The sequence below is a fragment of the Bubalus bubalis genome, chromosome 4 (genome assembly GCF_019923935.1).
Source record: "Bubalus bubalis isolate 160015118507 breed Murrah chromosome 4, NDDB_SH_1, whole genome shotgun sequence".
Classification (NCBI taxonomy): Eukaryota; Metazoa; Chordata; class Mammalia; order Artiodactyla; family Bovidae; genus Bubalus; species Bubalus bubalis.
In genome coordinates this window covers 160,701,962-160,721,408 of record NC_059160.1, presented here as the reverse complement: position 1 = coordinate 160,721,408, position 19,447 = coordinate 160,701,962, and the positions used below count along the sequence as shown (strand labels likewise).

The window sequence follows — 19,447 nt, the reverse complement described above, 5'->3', positions numbered from 1 at the left end:
TGTGCTTTTTTTTTCCTTCTGAGACTTAACTTAAAGACGACGTCACCGGCACTTTCGGGAGTCACTACAGAAGCTGAGTCTGCCCCAAGCCAGCATGATCCTGACACTGCTGTTTGGCCTGGGGGGGCCCCTGGGCTGGGGGATGCTGGGGACCTGGGCGCAGGCCCCTGGTACCAGTTTCTCTGATCCACACAGCCCCCAGCCACCTGGGGTCTGGAGGGCAGAGGCGGAGGACTCCGGCGGGGACCCTGTCAGACGGTAAGGAGGGCCTGGACCTGGGGGAGGATATGGCAGAGGAATCTCAGTCCCAGCTCAGCCAAAGCAGGGGCTCTCGGGACCTCAGCTACTTGTATGTGAAATAGGTTTTATACCATCTATCTGCTGAACCAGCTGTGAAGCTGAATGAGGCGCTAGGGGTCAAGCTCGCCTTTAGAAGATCACCCCCAGCCAGTCTGGACTGGGCACCCCCAGTCCCCCAGGACCTAAGGACCACATGGAGTTCCCTACCTGACCCATGGCATAGAATGGGACTGGAGGTCGGGCAGGGCAGGGCAGGAGCACTTTATGCCATCAAACACCAGCATGGGAGATGGTGAGGGGCTATGGTTCCAGAAGTTTCCAGCTGGCTTGGGAGTGGCTCCTGTTCTCAGAACTCAGTTCTGAAAGCTGAACCCGGCTGAGGCTGGCCTGGCCTAAGCCCTAGAAGACAGACGCTCCTGGGGACCGGACTTGGATCTGAGTGCCTGGGGAGGGGCACAGGCCCTCGGCCTGGGCCTAACAGCTGAGCAGTGGGCAGACAAGGCACCCTGCTCCATCTCCAGAGCAAAAAGGGGGCTGCAGCACCCAGCGGGCTCTGCTTCAGCACCGCCCTGGAGATGGGCAGAATGGACTTAGGACTAGACTGGGACACTGTTTTCTAGTCCTTTTATTTGTCCAGGGTCAGGGATCCTCCGGCTGACAATGTGTTGGGAATGCGAGTCCCTCCTCAGGGGACACCTCGGTCAGAGCAGCAGGTGCCATTTGTCAAACCCATCTCTGGGCATCTTGCCAAGTGTTATCTCTGTTAATCCCCTCCCGATTATAGGGGAGCCTGAGGCTCCGAGAGGCTAAGCATCCGGCCCAAGGTCACGCAGCCGAGGAGAACTAGAACCAAGATCTGAGTCTGACTCCAGAGATCATACTCCGGTTCTGGCCCCAGGGGTGTCTTTCCCCCCGCACCGCCCCCACTCTTCCCACCTCCACACACAAACCAGACTTGGTTGGGAGCATCCATGTGGATTTGGAGGGTGAGAGGGGCCAATGTACAGTCACCAGAGTCTCCTGGGCTGGCTGAGATTCACTGTCACGTAGGCCTGGCCCACACCTGCCCAGGACAGCTCTCATAGAGCTCTGATGGTTCAAGGTGAAAGTGTTTGTTGGACACTTTCCCCAAAGCAGAGTGGACAGGGAGAGGCGGGAGGAGCAGACTAAGCGAGCATGCACTGCCCCTCAGTGATGGAAGAGTGGCCATGCGGGAGGAGAGGGAAGAAGCTGGGCCTTGAGAGACCTCCTTCCTGCCCTATTCCCGCTTCTGCTCAGAGCTGGGAGTACAGGTGGCTCTTGGCAGGAGAACCCAGGCTCTGATTTCAGGACCAAGAATCCTGCCTTCCGTCCCCAAAGCCGTCAGCCCCTGTTTCTGGGCAGCTTACCTCCCCCTGATGAAAGGGAGTATGAGGGGCCCAAGAGGATGGGAAGGAGGGAGGAGATATCCTCTTTCTCCCTCAATCTACACCTCCCCCCCTCACCCACACTGGGGCTGTGGGGAAGGTCTGCATTCCTTTAGTTCCTGGGAGGGTGGGTCTCTGGACTGCTCAAGGCCTGAGGCAGTCACTCAGCCATGTGGTGGTCCCAGTGCGTGTGGGTATGTGCACAAGGGCACTCTGGCCCAGGAATGCCCGGGCAGGAGTCTGAGGGCATCCCCGATTCCAAACCCTCTGGGGGCTCCCAGCAGGCCTGCTGGTCTCCTGCCCACAGCTCAGAAGCTGTAGGCCCCACAGGTCAAGCTGAGGTTGTCAAGGCCTCCAGAGGGGCTGGTGAGAAAGGAAGGAAGCACAGCACAGCTTCCTCAGGCTGATTGCTTCCTGTGGTCCCACGAAGGGAGAGGCGGAAACGCAGCCCCAGCCCCTCTCCGGCCACAGGGGAAGGGGAGGCAGAACAGGCTCTCCACACTCAAGCAGGGGCTCCACACCGCCCAGCACAAGCCTGTGGCTCTTCCCTCACAGCTGCTGGAGCCAATCTGCCCTGCATTTGTCCCTCCTACCTCTATCTGGGGCCTGGGGGCCGGGGCAGGCATTGGACACAGACCCAGATGAGACCATTTGCAAGGAGAAGCTTGAACAAACCAACCTGGTGCTGGATCCCAGGATGAAGGAGGAATGTGGTTGGTGTTTCCTACGTCCCCAGGACCCTGTAGAGCTGGGCCCAGTGAGCCAGAGACATGGGCATTTGGACATTGTGAGGAAGAGGCTCTTTCTTTGCTCCCAGGCTTTTGTAAAGCTGGGGAGAGCAAGAGGTTAGGATATGGGCTCCTCAGATGCAGGGCCACTTCACAGGCAGGACTGAGTCCACTGTGGTGAGTGAGTGAAGGCCCAGTCGTGTCCAACTCTTTACGACTTCATGGACTGTAGCCCACCAGGCTCCTCTGTCCATGGAATTTTCCAGGCAAGAATACTGGAGTGGGCTGACATTCCCTTCTCCCAGTGATCTTCCCAACCCAGGAATCGAACCCACTGCTGTGGGGCCTGAGCGAAGACCCAGGAAAGGCATCCTATCTCTCATGGTTCTGACAGCACCATAGGTGGCCACCGTTCTCTCCACTTTAGACGCTGGGAAGCTCAGAGGGGTGGGGCTGCACCTAGGGCCATCTAACTGAGGTGGCTCAGATGGTGAAGAATCTACCTGCAGTGCGGGAGGCCCAGGTTTCATCCCTAGGTCAGAAAGATCCCCTAGAGAAGGGAATGGCTTTCCACCCCAGTATTCTTCCATAGGGAAAAAAGAGTCAGACACAAAGAGCTGGACATGACTGAGCAACTAACACTTTCACTTTCAGGCCTACATTGGCTGGGATGCAAATCCCAGGTGTCCTCAGTTTTGTCCTCTTTTGTCTCCCCTAAGAGGGGTGGGAGTCCAGGAGATGCTCCTCGCAGCAGCCTAGCTGGGCTAGTCACCAGTATCAGTGAGACCCCAAGAAGTGTTTCCAACTGTTGCAGCTGGGAGCTTGTGGCCCAGAGAAGTCATGCATATCTCTGGAAGTCACACGGGAGCAGGGTGGAGCCCTGACTCTGGTCTCTGGGCTGTGGCTACACGGTCTGCCCTTGTATCTGTTCTCCAAGGCCCAGGGCCCTGGGCACTAACAGGGAAGAGACTCACTGGCATGAGCTATGCTCAAGGAATCCTGGCTCTGGCTGGACACCAAGTGGGCCTCAGGCTCCCCTGCTCAGGCCCCTCTGTGGCTCAGAGACCAAGTCTGACAAAATTCTCCCCTGGACTCATCACATTCACAGCTGCATTCAGGGCCTCAGAAAGCAAGAATGTTGAGAACACAACCTCCTTCACAGACAGGCTTAAGGGGCGGTTGGATGTGGGTTTTACTGGCTGGTTAAGAAGCACTTAAGTGCCCCAAAGGGGCACAACAGCAGCACATTCATAATTCAGGAGGCTTTGGCTAACAGCCCTTTCCCTGCTTGACGCTTTCTCTGCCTTCCTCAAAGCCTCCCCCTCACCCCACCCACCCCTGCCCCCAGGGAGGGGCTGGGAGTGGGAATCTTCTCCACATTTCCAGGATGGAGGAAGAGCCTTGCTCAAGGTCACCCTGAGTCCAAAGACAAGGAAGGGAGGAAAGTCTAGGACTCCCAGATCCAATTAAAAGCTCTAAGGGGGGCAGCAGACTCTCTCCTGCCTGGCAGGGGGCGTCAGATCAGGCCAGGTCAGAGGCCCAGGACAGGCCCAAACCAGGCTGGAGACCCCCCACACTCATTTCGAGGCTGGCACCTGCCTCTTGGTAGACCACTGGGAGATGAGGGTGCCAAGAGGGCCCAGGCTCCCAGCCAGGAGGCAGGGAGAACAATGGGGCACTTCAGCGAGCAGGGCTGGGGGCTCAGTAGGCCAGCGAGAGACTGCCGAGAGCTGTAGGAAACCAAAGCAAAGGTCAGGAATGTTCCCAGGGCTTCTGGGCCAGCAGCCTGTACGGTGCCAAGGGCATGGAGCTGCCAAGGGAGGGGCGTATGGGCAGGGAGAACAGTGGCCACTGGAGCCTGAGGTTTGGGCAGGTCTGGAGAGAAAGTTCCTGGGCAGGAAGGGTGGGCAGCACCGCTTCCAGTTCTAGGAACCTGAGGTGGAAAGTCCCGGTCACTCCCAGCAGGCTGGCCCAGACCCGGTGCTCTCAGGGGGCAGGCCCTCTGGATCCTCTGCCGCAGTTCAGAGAGCACGTGAGAAGCAGAGCTTTGGTACAGTGGGCGTTTCTTAGCCTCCGCTATCGACATTTGGGGCTAGCTCTCTGTTGTGAGGAAAGGGGCTGTGCCCTCCTCCCACTTGAGGCCGGGAGCATCCCCATCCCCAGAGCTGTGTCAGCCACGTGTGTGTTCTGCTCAGCTGCTCAGTCACTCAGCCCACCAGGCTCCTCGGTCCAAGGATCTCTAGACAAGAATACTGGAGTGGGTTGCCATTCCCTTCTCCTGACGCAGGGATTGAACCTGTGTCTCCTGCACTGGCAGGCAGATTCTTTACCATTGTGCCTCATTGCCAGATTCAAGTGGGGCAGACCACTTCTCCTCCCAACCCATGTCCCATTGAGAACAGCTGGTTTACAGAAATACTTCTCCCTAGATCTGAGCATGTTCCAGGAATTTCCATGGGGCCTTAAACGGGAGGCTTTGACAGGAGACCACCTTACTTTCCCCCAGGGCCTGACCTCTGGGCCCAGCTCTCTCACAGTACACAGCTTCTGTGTTGAGTGTGTACATTTGCTCCCATCCTGATTTTCGTGTGCCCCTTCTACCATTTAATAGCCCCCTGGGGATGTACAGGCCCCTTGCGGGTGTTTGATGTATCTTGTGCCAACATCCCACTGTTTTCTGGATTGATTTTATCGTATTGGTTGCACTGGAAGGCTTGTGAGACCTTAGTTCCCTGACCAGGATTCAAACTCCCGGCCTTGGCATTAAAAACATGGAGTCTTAACCACTGGACCACTGGGGAATTCACATCCCACTGTTTTTATTCCTTGACATTAGCGTCGGTCATGACCGTTAGAGAAGATCCTCCTCACTCGTCTTCCAAGATGTTCTTGCTTGTTCACCTGCATTTTGTCTTCCAGGTGGAAATTATTATTATTATTATTTTAGTGATATACAACCACAAGCAAGACTTAGAAAACTCTGGAATGGTGGGTCAAATCTCGGCCCCCACCTGTTTTGTAAATACAGTTTTATTGGAATGCAGCCATGCGGGTTCATTTACATACAGTCAATGTCCGCTTTCCTGCTACACCGGAACAAGGGTACAACGGCCAAACTGAGTAGATGCAACAGAGTCTGCATGTCCTGGAAAGCCTATGCGTCCTTCCCCCCGACCCCCGCACAATTTTCATTGTTCCTGAAATAAGCAATTATCTTCATTTTTGCTTCAGTTCTGTCCTTCTGCTTCGCTTTCTGTCGTTGTCGTCACTCAGTTCCAAACTCTTGCCGGTCGTCCGCGTCCGCCCCTCACTCATCCCTGCCGGGTGTCTGGCCGCCTGTGTTCTCTTGGGAGCCTCTCTCTCTCTCGGAGCCTCCAACCGTGTCCCGGGCCGGACCCACTGCCCACGCGCCCCTGCCTGCCGTGCCCCGGGGTCTCCCTTCTCACTTCTGTGCAGGAACTCCTCTCGCCTGCTGCCGTTCTCCGTTTCGCGGCGTTCTCTCTCCCGTTTTGGTGAAGCACTTCGGGCAGAGTGCTCCTCAGTCCGGGACTGTGCCTTAGAATGACCCACAGAGCTTTAAATGGGGATGTCCAGGCCTTAATCCCAGAGAATTTCCTTTAACTGGCCTGAAGTGGGGCTTGTAGGGTCATTGTTTTAAAGTGCCACAGGATGCTTCTGATGTGAAGATTTGATGGCAAGATTGCAAACTACGGATCTAGCAGCTCCCTGATGAGGGTCCTGGAGCAGCAGGGAATGCTTTAAAATCTGGCTGGTGGAAATTGTCTTCATCTTGTGCTCCTTAAACTGATAGTTAGGCTGAGTATAGGATCCTAAACTGGAGATAATTTTCCTTCAGTATTTTGAAGGTGATTCTTTACTTTTAGTGTCTGGTATTGCTGTTGAGTAGAGCAGGAAACGGCAACCCACTCCAGTATTCTTGCTTGGAGAACCCCATGGACAGAGGAGCCTGGCAGGCAATAGTCCAGGAGTGGATTGCCATTTCCTTCTCCAGGGGATCTTCCCAACCCAGGGATCAAACCTGGGTCTCCCACATTGTAGACAGACGCTTTACCGTCTGAGCCACCAGGGAAGTCCAGAGAAGGAAATGGCAACCCACTCCAGTATTCTTGCTTGGAAAATCCCATGGACAGAGGAGCCTGGCAGGCTACAGTCGATGGGGTCACAAAGAGTCAGACACGACTGAGTGGCTAACACACACACATTGATTGCCGAGAGGTTCAGGGCTGTTCTAATTACTGATGAGTATGGGGGCGGAGTGCAAGGGGGTTTGGAGAGTGTAGAATGGTTCTCAATCCTACAGTTCCAAAATTTCACAGATGTGTTTTGCTGTGCATTTATTTTCATTGTGTTGTGGGTAACTGGTGGGCCCTTTGAATTTAAAATTCCAAGTCCTTCTCTTCTGGAATGTTCCTTCGGTTGTTTTTTGTTTTCATCAATGATTCCCTCCTTCTGCTCTCTCTTTCTGGAACTCCTATTGTTTGGATGTTGGGTTCCCAACATGGGTTCTCTATTTTTCTGATCTTTTCTATCCTATTGTCCATATTTTCCATCTCTCTGTTCACTCTTCCTTTAGGGAAATGTCTTTAACTTTATCCCCTAACTTATCTATCAAATTTCTTTTGCCTTTCTACCATCATAATTTTAACTTCAAGGGTTCTTTTTTTTGGTAGGGGGCTCTCAGTGTTCTGCCCCCATTTTTAAAGTAGCTTTCTATTCTTGTTTCTTGGATGCAATAAGTTCTTTTGTCAATCTGGGAATATTAATGCAGATTTGGGGGAAGTTCTTTTCTCCCTGCACAGTTCTGGTTTTCTTCAAGTTGATTTTCTTCCACTTGCTCGTTTTGAGCTCCCTCTTTTGGAAGAGGTTTTCCTCAGGGGTCATTCTTGGCTGTCTGCCCACTGAAGAGTTAGAGAGGTCAGGTAACTGATTGGAAGCTGGGTGGATGGGTGGGGCTCTGTGATCTGTTTTGATAGAGGATGCTCTGCTGGGCTAGCTCACTGGGGGAAACCCCTGGTGTCAGTCTCTTTATATCTTTCCCCTCGAGTGGGGGGTCATTTTCCTGACAAGCCTTTTCAGTCTGCAGCCGAGAGAGCACAGGCTGGCTGCAAGGCTTCTAAGAGTTAGGTGGGAAAGCAGGCTGCGTGGTCTCAGCACTCCAAATTAATATGGTCACCCCATCCCCCTACGCACCAAGACCCCTGATGTAGCCACCTATGTCTCGCCCCCTCCCACCCTTCTGCACCCAGGAACCAGGGTGGCTCTTTAATGTGACTTCCTGTTTAAGCTCCTCCATGGCTCCCCATGCCTTCAGGACAGAGGCCTGTCCTCAGCTGGCACTTAAAGTCTCCCCAGTCTGGCCTCTCCTTAGCAGCCCTTTCTCCATCCCCACAACCAGATCTCCAGTGAGGAACAATGTCAGTGGCAATGGGAATGGGGGCCAGCTACCAGGGCTGCCAGAAGGCGGCAGGACAGCAATATTCACTAGGCAGCTGGGAGGAGGCGGGCACTTGATACTCACTTGGAGGAGGGTATTATGATCTCCATCCCATGATGGGAAACAAAAACTCCCTAAGTGCCTCACTCAAGGTCACACAACCAGAAAGTGTGAAGGACTGAGACCCAGGAGCGGCACCACACTGCTCCCCTGGCACCAGCAGAAGCAGGGAGCGCCCTTCCTGGCTCCAGGGGTGACTCTACGATGTGGGGACAGGCTCCTGCACCTCTCTGTGCAGACCTGGGAATTAGGGTGCTTCCTGGAAGGCAACAGAGCAGGTGCCCTTGCAGGCAGGATCCACGGGGCTTTTGCTCTGAAGCAGGATGAATAATGCAGAGCACTGCCTTCTCAGGCTAATGGGTTCCAGAATCTCTAGGACTGAGTGGGGCACAGAGGCAGGGGCCGGGCGCTCCGCACTGGCTCCTTGCTGACCTCTAGGGAGTGGGGAGACCTGGCTGTGCTCAGCAGCCCTCTCTTCTGGCTTTTTTTTTTTTTTTTCCAGTAACTGGTGCCCCTACCAGAAGTCCAGACTGGTCACCTTCATAGCTGCTTGCAAAACCGAGAAATTCCTCGTCCACTCACAGCAGCCATGTCCACAGGGGGCTCCAAACTGCCAGAAGGTCAAAGTCATGTGAGTGTGGTGTAGCAGGGTGGGCTATTCGTCCAGGTTCTGTGCCGGCTCACCTTAGAGACTCTGAGCTAGCCCTCTTCCCCCAGGTACCGTGTGGCCCACAAGCCGGTGTACCAGGTCAAGCAGAAGGTGCTGGCCTCCGTGGCCTGGAGATGCTGCCCGGGCTTTGCGGGCCCCGACTGCCAGCACCACGGTAGGGTTCCCTGTCGTCTCCCTCCCCCTCCGACCTCGACCCAAGAGGTCACGCAGCCCCTCTAACCTCTGGAGTTAATATCTGATGTTTCTCTGCAGATCCCATGGCAATCCCTGAGCCTGAAGATCCAGGTGATAGCCTCCAGGAGCCTTGGGATGGGCCAGTTGACTCTGAATCTGGTATGTTGCTTTCCTGGAAGGTGCAGGAGGGACAGGTAGAAAGAACTCATGTGCCCAAGCCCACTGTCCTCTGATAGGGCAGTGCCATTTCAGGGAAGCTTTGTCCCCAAGCTTGGGGTTGGCAGGGGTTCCTCTGTGCCCCTGTGTCACCTGGCCCTCACACCAAAGCGGCAGGGTTCACAGGGCCCTGAGTTACCTGCCTGCTGGCCAAGCAATGCACCCTTTCACTTGACCCTGTTTTCTGGGACCCTCCTTGCCCTCTGAATTGCATCAGCCCCCGTGGTCTGGAAGAAGCCTCCCTGCAGCCCCCCAACCAGGACCAGGAGGCCTTGTTGTCCCCGGTCTTCAGTCAGCACAGCAGAGCCACCTAGGGACACCATCTGTGAGGCCTTTCAAGGCTGGGCCATGGATGGGAACGTTTCGTCCTGTGGTGAACGCCTGTCTGTTGACGAAGGCTGCCTAGAATGATGTGGAGATGCCGTGTCCCTGAGGCCAAGGAGGAGAGTGTGCCTTGACGGATCAGTCATGTTTGCTGTTGGTGCTGCGGTCTGGGTGAGGGCTCACTGGCCATGCCTCTGTCCTAGAGTTAAAGGCTTCTAAGCTCCTGCTCAGAGGATATCAGGACACACCTCCCTGCTTTCAATCCCCTAATTTCCTCTCTGCACCTCATGTTCTGCTCAGGCCAGGGAAGTCTGACACTTATCATGTGTATTCAGGTCATCCAGCTGCAGAGATCCGCAACACAGTGGAGCAGCAGGAACGCCGACTGGGAGATCTCCAGAATGACATCCATCAGATGGCAGACAGCCTCCCAGGCCTGTGGGAAGCCTGGGCAAGCAACCTCACAGTGGCCACAACTGAGGCAAATCAAACAGAGCTTGGTGAGTGGCAGGTTCCCGGGGCTGAGGAAGAGCCTGGTCATGTCGTAGGGGATGAGTGGACGGGGAGGCAGAGCCCCCCGCGCACTCAGTCAGCCCTGGGGCGGGTGCCTGCTCCTGCAGGGCTTGTCTGAACATACACATCTGTTGCAGGGTTTCCAGGCAGATCCTTGGAGCAAGCGCTACTGCCCCACATCAACACCTTCCTACAAGGACATCTCAGCCCCATGTGGAGAAGCTTCAACCAAAGCCTGCACAGCCTCTCCCAGGTCATAAGAAACTTATCTCTTGACGTGGAGGCCAACCAACAGGCCCTCAAGAGGGTCCAGGAGAGCTCTGTGGCCAGAGCTGACTTCCAGGAGCTTGGTACCAAATTTGAGACCAAGGTCCAGGAGAACACCCAGAGGGTGGGCCAGCTGAGGCAGGACGTGGAGGACCGCCTGCACGCCCAACGCCTGTCCCTGCACCAGTCCCTCTCAGAGGTCCAGACTGACGTGGACATCAAGTTGAAGAAGCTCCTTAAAGCCCAGGAGTCTGTGGGGATCAATAGCAGCCTGGTGCTGGCAGCAGCAGGGGCAGCAGCAAGGCCAGAGCCAGAGAGCCTGAACGCCAGGCTGGGCCAGCTGCAGAGGAACCTCTCGGCCCTGCATGTGGCCACTGCCCACAGGGAGGAGGCGCTACGGAGCACCCTGGCAGACATGAAGGCCACCCTGGCCCGGCACGTGGATGAGATCAAAGAGCTGTACTCGGAATCTGATGACACCTTCGATGAGATCAGCAAGCTGCAGCGGCAGGTGCAGGAGCTGGAGGTGAACCACACGGCGCTGCGAGAGCTGCGGGTGATCCTGATGGAGAAGTCACTGATCATGGAGGAGAACAAGGAGGACATGGAGCGGCAGCTCCTGGAGCTCAACCTGACCCTCCAGCACCTCCAGGGCGCCCACGCGGACCTCATCAAGTACGTCAAGGACTGCAACTGCCAGAAGCTCTACTTCGACCTGGATGTCATCCGGGAGGACCAAAGGGACACCACGCGAGCCCTGGAGGAGACCCAGGTGACTCTGGATGAGCGGCGGCAGCAGGACGGCTCCTCCCTGCAGGCCCTGCGCGACACGGTGGCCTCCCTGTCGCTGGCCGTGGACACGCAGCAGGCAGAGGGTGAGCGGGCGCGGGCTGAGGTGGCACGGCTCCGGAGCCAGCTGCGTGCCCTGGATGGCGAGGTGAGCGCGCTGCGGGCCGCTGAGACCGAGATCCGCCGCGACATCCGCCAGCTGCACAGCTCCTTCTCTGCCCTGCTGGAGGACGCGCTGCGGCACGAGGCCGTGCTGGCCGCTCTTTTCGGGGAGGAGGTGATGGAGGAGATGTCCGAGGAGGGGCCTGGCACGCTGCCCCTGCGCTACGAACAGATCCGCGTCGCCCTGATGGACGCGGCCAGCGGGCTGCAGGAGCAGGCTTTAGGCTGGGATGCGCTGGCCGCCAGGGTGACTGCCTTGGAACAGGCCTCGGGGGCCCGCCGGCACACCGCGCGTTTGGAGCCCAGCCGGGACGCTTCACCAGAGGAGGTCGGTGGGCTGGCGCAGGAGCTCCAGCGCCTGAGCTCGGACATGGAGCGTATGGGTCGGTGCTGTGAGGCCGCCTGGGTCTCCTCCCTCAACAGCTCCCTCGAGGGCCTTCGCGGGGAGCTCTCCACGACTGAGCGCGGCTTGGAGAGGCACCAGCGCCTCTTCCACAGCCTCTTTGGGAACTTCCAAGGGCTCGTGGCAGCCAACGTCAGCCTGGACCTGCAGAAGCTGCAGGCCATGCTGAACAGGAAAGGGAAGAAGCAGCAGAAAGGCCTGGAAGCTCCCAAGAGGAGGGATCGGAAGCAAGTGGAATCTTTAGAGGATGCGCGTGTCAAGGGGCCAGCGCTTTGGGAGGCAGGTGAGTTCCTAGGCCTGAGAGGAGAGTGGGGTCTAGGATTGCTATCTGCCAACAGCTCTTCTGCCTCAGAGGGGCAGGGGGAAGGCGGGCAAGATGACCATCAGTCGCCACTACTCAGGGCTGGCTTTGCCTTTGACTTACCTTCCATTCAGGACTAGGGAGTATTAGGAGTATAAGCTACCTGGGGTATCAGGTGGCAGAAGTCACAGGACTGAGCTGTCAGTGAGCAGGCCGAGCCCCACCACATAGACATTTGAGGCTCATTAAACACCAGCGGCTGCTCGCCATTCCAACAGTGGGCAGGGAGTGGGGGTGCTTCTCTCCTCCATGAGTGAAAGTGAAAGTCGCTCAGTCGTGTCAGACTGTGACCCTGCAGGCTGTAGCCTACCAGGCTCCTCTGTTCATGGAATTCTCCAAGCCAGAATATCGGAGTCGGTAGCTGTTTCTGTCTCCAGGTTGATCTTCCCAATCCAGGGATCGAACCCAGGTCTCCTGCACTGCAGGCGGATTCTTTACTGTCTGAGCCACCAGGGAAGCCCTCTCCTCCATAACCACACCCTCAAATCCCTCAATCTCAGCCTTTCGCCCCATCCCACTGCACCCACCACATGTCTTTAAGCTTTCTCCTATGCACAAGTGAGTGAGTGGATAAGGTATGGTGTCATCTGCCAGGGGCAGCACCCCACAAGTACAGGGGAAACCCTTGGGACCCAAAAGGAGCTCGTTCTGCTAACATAGTGGACCCATGTTACAGCTCTGAGACAGGTCCCCTGCGGTGCCTTTCTTGGGCTTTGCCATGTTGAATCATCACAACAGCTCAACGATGCATTATCACTGCCATCTTACCTGAAACTGAAGCTTAGTCAGGAAAGTGTCCTGTTCACACAGCTTATAAGTGGCTCAGAGAAACCCAGTCCAGCTGTCTCTAGGGAGCTGGCTCTTCCCCTGTGAAAGGCCCTCAACGGGTCCCTACAGGGCCCTGGGAAACTTGGCTCTGAGGCTGAAGAGATGAGCAGCCAGCCTTCCTAGCCCCCCTGAGTGTGGCCCTGGGAAGTGGACCCCTACTCAAGTGACTCTCTTGCCAAAGAAGATGGCCTTAGGGCTACAGCTACCTCCTCACCTAAACACGAGGGTAAGGACAAAGCTGCCATCTGGGCCGTGTATGCCTGGTGAGGCCGGGCGTGTGGATAGTCTGAGGCTTCATGGAAGATCGTACCACAAGCCTGCCCCACTCCCACTCACTTCTCCACTTTGGCCCCTGGGAGCAGTGGACATATACAGGTTCTAGCACCGCTTAATGTGTCTCAGCTTCTTCCTCTGGAAGAGGGAGAACCACTACCTACAACAAAGGGTTGTCGGGAGGACCAGCAGATACATTGCCAAAAACCCAGCACACGGCTTAACATTTAGTAGAAACACGTCAGTTTTCCCATTTCTCCAGTATTCTCGTGGCTGTGGCTATGAGGCCACCCACCCTCCTGTGAGCAGTGCAAGACCTCAAGTTGCCTGATAGTTTAGGTATCTTGAGTTTACCACTGAAATCTTTTGTTAAAATTTTTTTTCCTTAAAATTAAAAATTTCATATGGGGAGGCCACAGAGCTTGACCCTGCGCTCTGCAGGGAAGCGCGCAGAGTTCACTTGCTGGCCGGCAGTGAAGCGCAGCCCTTCCACTTCTGAGGGGCACATGCAGCCACCGGCTGCCCCGGGCCTCCGGCAGAGGCCGCGCTAGGCTGGCCTTCCTTCCGCGAGGCGAGCGCGCCACCTCCTGGGTGCTGGGAGAACTGCAGAGCCGCCGGCAGCACACAGGAAACCTCTTCCCAACTAACCTCAGAAAACTTCCAGAACCGGAGAAAAGCAAAATTTTGTCCTTTTGTCGCTGTTAGACCTAGAGGCTAAGTGCAGGGGCTGTTGTTCTGGGACTCAAGCCTCCTATGCAAATTCCTCCTGTTGGGCCTCGGTTTCATCGCAAGAAATGGGGAGCTTGGTCTCCACAGAGGGGTGGAGAGGGCAGAGAGCCCTTAGCTTAAGGGAACAGGGATGGAGCATGTGAGGAACATGACCTTATCAGTGCGGAGGCCAGGATGGGGGAGCCGAGGGGTACTGGGGAAATGAACACATTTTCAATAGGTTTCCCATATTTTTCTACAGTTGCTTCTTTTTGTCCCCCTTCTCTACAAGGATGGTGTTTAAAAAAATTAATGCACATTTAAAGCCCCCATCCACCGAGGCTTCCTCTGGCTCCAGGCCTCTTGTGTGTATCTTACCCTCCTTAGACTTACTAACTGGGTCTTCAAGTGGGAGAGCCCCAGAAGTCAGAAGACCCACAGCTAGGTCCTCCCAGTTTGGCCATTTATTAGCATGTCATCTGGAGCAAGGCTTGCCTTTCTGGGCCTGTTTACCCTCCTCTGGGTTCGGGTGCAACATTTTGAAAATATTAACATGATTAGCTTGAAAGGACTTTTCTTGCCTGGACCCACCTGCTCTTTGCTTCTCTGTCAAGGGTTCTGTGCTACACATCTAGTGAGAACCACTCTTCATTCCTTAATGATCTCACCAGGGTTAGCATTTGAGGAGAGAGAGTATTTTCTCTTTCCCCTGGGTATCTCAAGATCCCTTGAAGGTTGCAGGAATTCGGGAGTCAGAGACCTGGGTTCCAGATCCAGTCTGTCATTGACAAAGCATGCTGCCTTAGATGCTACTTACTCAGCTTCCTCATTCAGGGCACTTTTCTCTCACGTAGTTGGAAAGAAGGATCAAACAAGAGCTTTGTTAAAATACACACCAGTACAGACAACAGGCTTGTGTTTTCCTGGCAACTAGTGAAATGCTGAGAATTAGCCAGTTAACTCCCAAGATACATTGCTACTGGGAATATCCAGATTATCTAGAAATTGTGATCTCTTTCTCATGTCAAGAAGGTGAGGAAGGTAGGGCTCGGTGTAATTTCCCCTCTGAGGGAGCAAGGGGCTGAATCACTGATGCTTTCCTCCTATATTTCCAGGCTCCCCTGTGGCCTTCTACGCCAGCTTTTCAGAAGGGACCACTGCTCTGCAGACAGTGAAGTTCAACACTGCTTATGTCAACGTCGGCAGCAGCTACTTCCCTGAACACGGCTACTTCCGAGCCCCTGAGCGTGGGGTCTATCTGTTTGCAGTGAGCATTGAATTTGGCCCAGGGCCAGGCACCGGGCAGCTGGTGTTTGGAGGTCACCATCGGACCCCTGTCTATACCACTGAGGAGCAGAGGGGTGGGAGCCCAGCAACAACCTTTGCTATGGCTGAGCTGCAAAAGGGTGAGAGAGTGTGGTTTGAGCTAACCCAGGGATCAATAATGAAGAGAAGCCCGCCAGGCACTGCATTTGGGGGCTTCCTGATGTTCAAGACCTGAGTACCAAGCACAGCTCTGACCAGACACTGTGGACTTGTCCAGCTCTCCTTGGCCTAGGGCTCAGGCCAGGGTTGGTCTGGAGACCATCCAGTTGGTCTAGCTTTTCCCTGGAAACCTTCTGCAAAGACAGCATGGTATTTGTGGCCTCTCTCTAGACGCACCGGGTCTGGCTGTCTCTAAACAATGAGGAAGGCTGCCATGCTCCTCTCCGGGCAGGGCCTGGGCCGGGGCGTCTGCGTTTTGGCTGGGTCTGCCCTCTGAGGCAGCACAGCTTGGACTCCAGTTCTTGGCCCTATCCTGGGTTTGGCAGCGTTTTGGTGTCTTGCTCCTCCTGTGGTTGGAAACTCACATACAACACTTTAAACCTTTCTCCTGCTTCCTCTTCATCTCATGCTAGAAAATCATTCTTTCCCAAAAAGAATATGTTTAAATGGAAGTGACACTTGGGACAGTACTGGAAGCTACTCTCTACCTGCTGCGGGGCCGCAGGGGGAAACCAACTGTGTGGTGACAGAAGACCTGGCCGAGTCAACCAAGGGAAACACAGATTAGTCTCATTCCTTAGTTCCAGTCCTTCCTTGAATTTACCTGGTAACTTTACTCCCGTTTCTCCCTGCCTCACACGGGGTAAAGGCCAAGCCGGGACAAGCATGAGCTAAGTGTAGAGCCTCTGCTTTTGCTTTCTCCAATAGCTTATGACCACCCCGGTTCTTATTATCATTTCTCAACAGGAAGGTAGCTGAGAGAAGGAAGCTGGTAAAATCTCCCTCAATGAATTGTCAACTTTGGAATACAGTGATGCCCTTCAGGTTTGGCTGGTTTGCAAAGCAAACCAGTATGGAGAACAAAAAATTTGGTGAAGTAGGTAGAGATATGGGGCAAAGTCAAACTACTTGGGATGTGACTTCATAATTTCAGTTGTGAACACCACCTGAAACACTCATAGGCCGCTGCAGTATCCGCAGAATACTGAATCACACCGTGCCGCTGAGAGCTGTAATCATTCCTTCAGTATCAGTGCATGGTTTTCAGAAAGTTACAGATCCTGAAGAGAAGAGGCTTGAGGAAGCAGTCATCTGCGTGTCAGAAAACAGTTTTACTTTGGTAGTAGGTGTTTGTTATTTGTGGCATATACCTTTGTCCATAAGAAAACCAGACTGGTCTGGGTGATGAAAAAGGACAGAGTTGCCTGTGAGAGTTAACAAGGTTCCTGGCCCCTCTCATTGTTTCCCAGGGCTCCTGAATTCAAATAATTTGCCCCTCAGAATTTATTTGCCACTAAGCTTGGTGTGCTCAATGTGCTAAAATATCAATGTTAAAAGGAACACTATGCCAGGCTGCATTGCCACTGACAGTTGGACCTTGGGGCAAATCACAACCACTCTTGAACTTTTCCACCTGGGTATGAGGTGGTCAGTCTACCAACTCTAAACATGCTGGTGTTTTACTATCTTGACCACAGGTTCGACTCTCGACTCCTCTGCCCTTCCTTCTGGCCAGGGCCTCCTGCCTCCTGCAGCTCAGCTGTAAAAGTAATCCTGACACCAGATATGACATGCTTGGGCCACTCCTGACCACAGACTGGAAAGCCAGTGCTGGGTCACCCTTGCTGCTGAAGACCATTGCAGTGTCTTCTCTTTGCTCAGTCCTGCTATTACGGGTCAGGCTGTGCTGATGACAAAGTGAGACATTTAGGGTAATACAGCCTTATCATTTAAGACTTTCATTTGGAATTTACTGCATATAATAAGCAGAGTGAACTGATATCCTCCATAAGGGGCACATGTCCTTCAACCTGCCTATGGTGGTGCTGTTTAACAGGGAGGTTATAAATGAAGAGTGCTAACTGGTAAACTCTTCCAGAATCATGGATAAATCACTCCTGGTTTCTGGGGTAAGAACTGGAGACAATGCTTCTTTTAGATACAGTGCTTTCCGTGCAGATTGCACAAAATCTTAATATCAAGCATAAATTTTCGGTTTAAATACTTCGGTAACTAGGCCCTCAGACTATCAAGAATTCTGAAGTTCAATGGATCTATTTTCTTGTTATGATTTTTTTTTTTTTTACTGTGGACCATCTTTAAGGTCTTTATTGAATTTGTTACAATACTGTTTCTGTTTTGGGTTTTTTTTTGTTTTTTTTTTTGGTTTTTTGGCCATGAGGCATGTGGGATCTTAGCTCCTCAACCAGGGACTGAACCTATACTCCTTGCTTTGGAAGGCAAAGTCTTAATCACTAGACTGCCAGGGAAGTCCCTGATGGATTTCTTTCTTCCATTAATGTCTCTGGGTGGAGTCTGTTTGAGTGCCCCCAAAGGAGACCCCCTGTTACTCAGGCAAGTGTTAAAACACCCTTCACTTGTGGCATCCAGAACAAGACGATGACTCACGCACAGAGTGGTATCAGAATTCCCTAAACCCAATGGTAAAAAAAATACCCCAAAATACTCAAAAACATCATTGAAAAACAAGAATGGTACCATACGCAGATCAGGAAATTTTAGTTAACTCCTATAAAACAGCAAGTACAAGGGAGCAACCACAAAATGAAATAGCAATAGGAAGTCGTAACTCAAAACATTTGAGAGATGGGAGTGATTTCAGGGGATCCCTGAACGCAAACTCAGCCCTCCTCGGTCTGTGGAGGGGCAGTTGCGGCAGCCTGAGCTGAATAAGCAGCCGGCAGCAGAGGCCTCCGTCTCCAGCTAGAGCTGCTGCTGCTGCTGCTGCCAAGTCGCTTCAGTCGTGTCCGACTCTGAGCGACCCCACGGACAGCAGCCAGAGCAGTGCCTGTCGGTCCCGAGCACAGTCACAGGGCAGCTACTGACACTTTAGAGGCAAGAACCTCCCACACCCAGAGGACACGTGTGACTTGATCACAGTCAAGACTTCTGGAGAGAATCCCGAGCTGTGTCTCCACAAACCACAACATGTCTAACTCATTTCAGAAACATCGTCAAGAGGATATATGGTCTATTAAAAATGTTTATTAAAACTCCCTTTAAAAAAAAAAAAAACTCCCTTTAACTCTCATACTCTGAAGCTCCTCTCCTTTCCCATGATGTTTATCTCAAAAACTCCTCTCCCAGCTTCAGACTGAGCGTCATTCCTCCATGAAGAACGCTCCCCCAACCTGGCCTGACAATGACAAAACTTTTCTGCTTGTCGAGGCAAACAGGCAGAGTGGGGAAAGCCTGGATCCTCTTGAGGAGATTAAGGAGAGGAAAGGATTCCTTATTTTTGTTCTAACAGCAAGTTCCATCACTCCTGGATAAAAGCAGGAACCCAAGGAACACAGAACTGGGTTTAGCAGGGATTCACAAACACACCGATGAGCAACTACCCCAAACTGCTAAACATCTGTGGATTCACAAACACACCGATGAGCAACTACCCCGAACTGCTAAACGTTTGTGGAAATCCAGTGTGCTGAACGAAAGGTTCCAGACTCAACAAACCAAAAGCTTTGGGATATATAAATCTCTAGAAACATTACAGAAAATTGGAAATTCAACCTGATCATCTGCTACCTAGATCCTGGTTTCTAAATATACTCCTCCCTAAAAGGAAGCAAAGAGAAATGGCTAACTCAATAGCAGGGGCAAGGAAAACACCAGATAAGCCTGGAACGTCTTCACACGCCCCAAAGTAAAAAGTGCTCAGAAACGATGGGTGCGTGTCACAAGGACTCAGCACCACCTTGATGAACTCACAGTAGCCAAGTCTGGGTCAGTTTGAGCATCAAAACAAAAAATGACCTAACAGACAATAACTTATTGAATGAGAGTCCATACTGACAATAAAAAATAAACAAAAACAGAGATTTATTCCTTGTAGCAGAATGCCAATTAATAAGTATAAATGTAAAAATGGAATCAGAAAATCACCAGTCTGTAATCACTGATTCACGTAGAAGTTATCAATGGATGTTAAAATGCAGTCTCAAAGTCTCTCTCGTAACATGCTAAGTACAAAAGGAAAACAGGGACTTAACAGCTGGGAAACTAGGGAGCAGCACCTTAAAAAGGGCTCACCAATGACACCATCAATGAAACACCGATGCCATGGCATCCTGGTGGGATGCCCTGAGGACACAAGCATCATGTCCACAAAATCGCTGATCAATGACACCATCAATGAAACCTGATGCCATGGCATCCTGGTGGGATGCCCTGAGGACACAGACATCATGTCCACAAAATTGCTGACCTTTATTCTAGAAAATCTTGGTGTCGCAAGACAAAGAAGCTAGAGAACTATTTCAGATTGAAGGAGAATAAGGAGACAGGACATTTAAATGCAATGC

General features: G+C 53.2%; 1 protein-coding gene across 1 annotated transcript; it reads left to right on the top strand.

Moving 5' to 3' along the window:
- Positions 1 to 32: 32 nt before the first annotated feature.
- MMRN2 (multimerin 2) lies at positions 33 to 19,174 on the top strand. Its single transcript, XM_006066613.4, has 7 exons — positions 33 to 258; positions 8,452 to 8,580; positions 8,667 to 8,773; positions 8,872 to 8,952; positions 9,669 to 9,833; positions 9,984 to 11,750; positions 14,753 to 19,174. The coding sequence occupies exons 1-7, from the start codon at positions 95 to 97 to the stop codon at positions 15,136 to 15,138; spliced, it is 2,799 nt and encodes a 932-aa protein (XP_006066675.3). The 5' UTR covers positions 33 to 94; the 3' UTR covers positions 15,139 to 19,174.
- Positions 19,175 to 19,447: the final 273 nt, after the last annotated feature.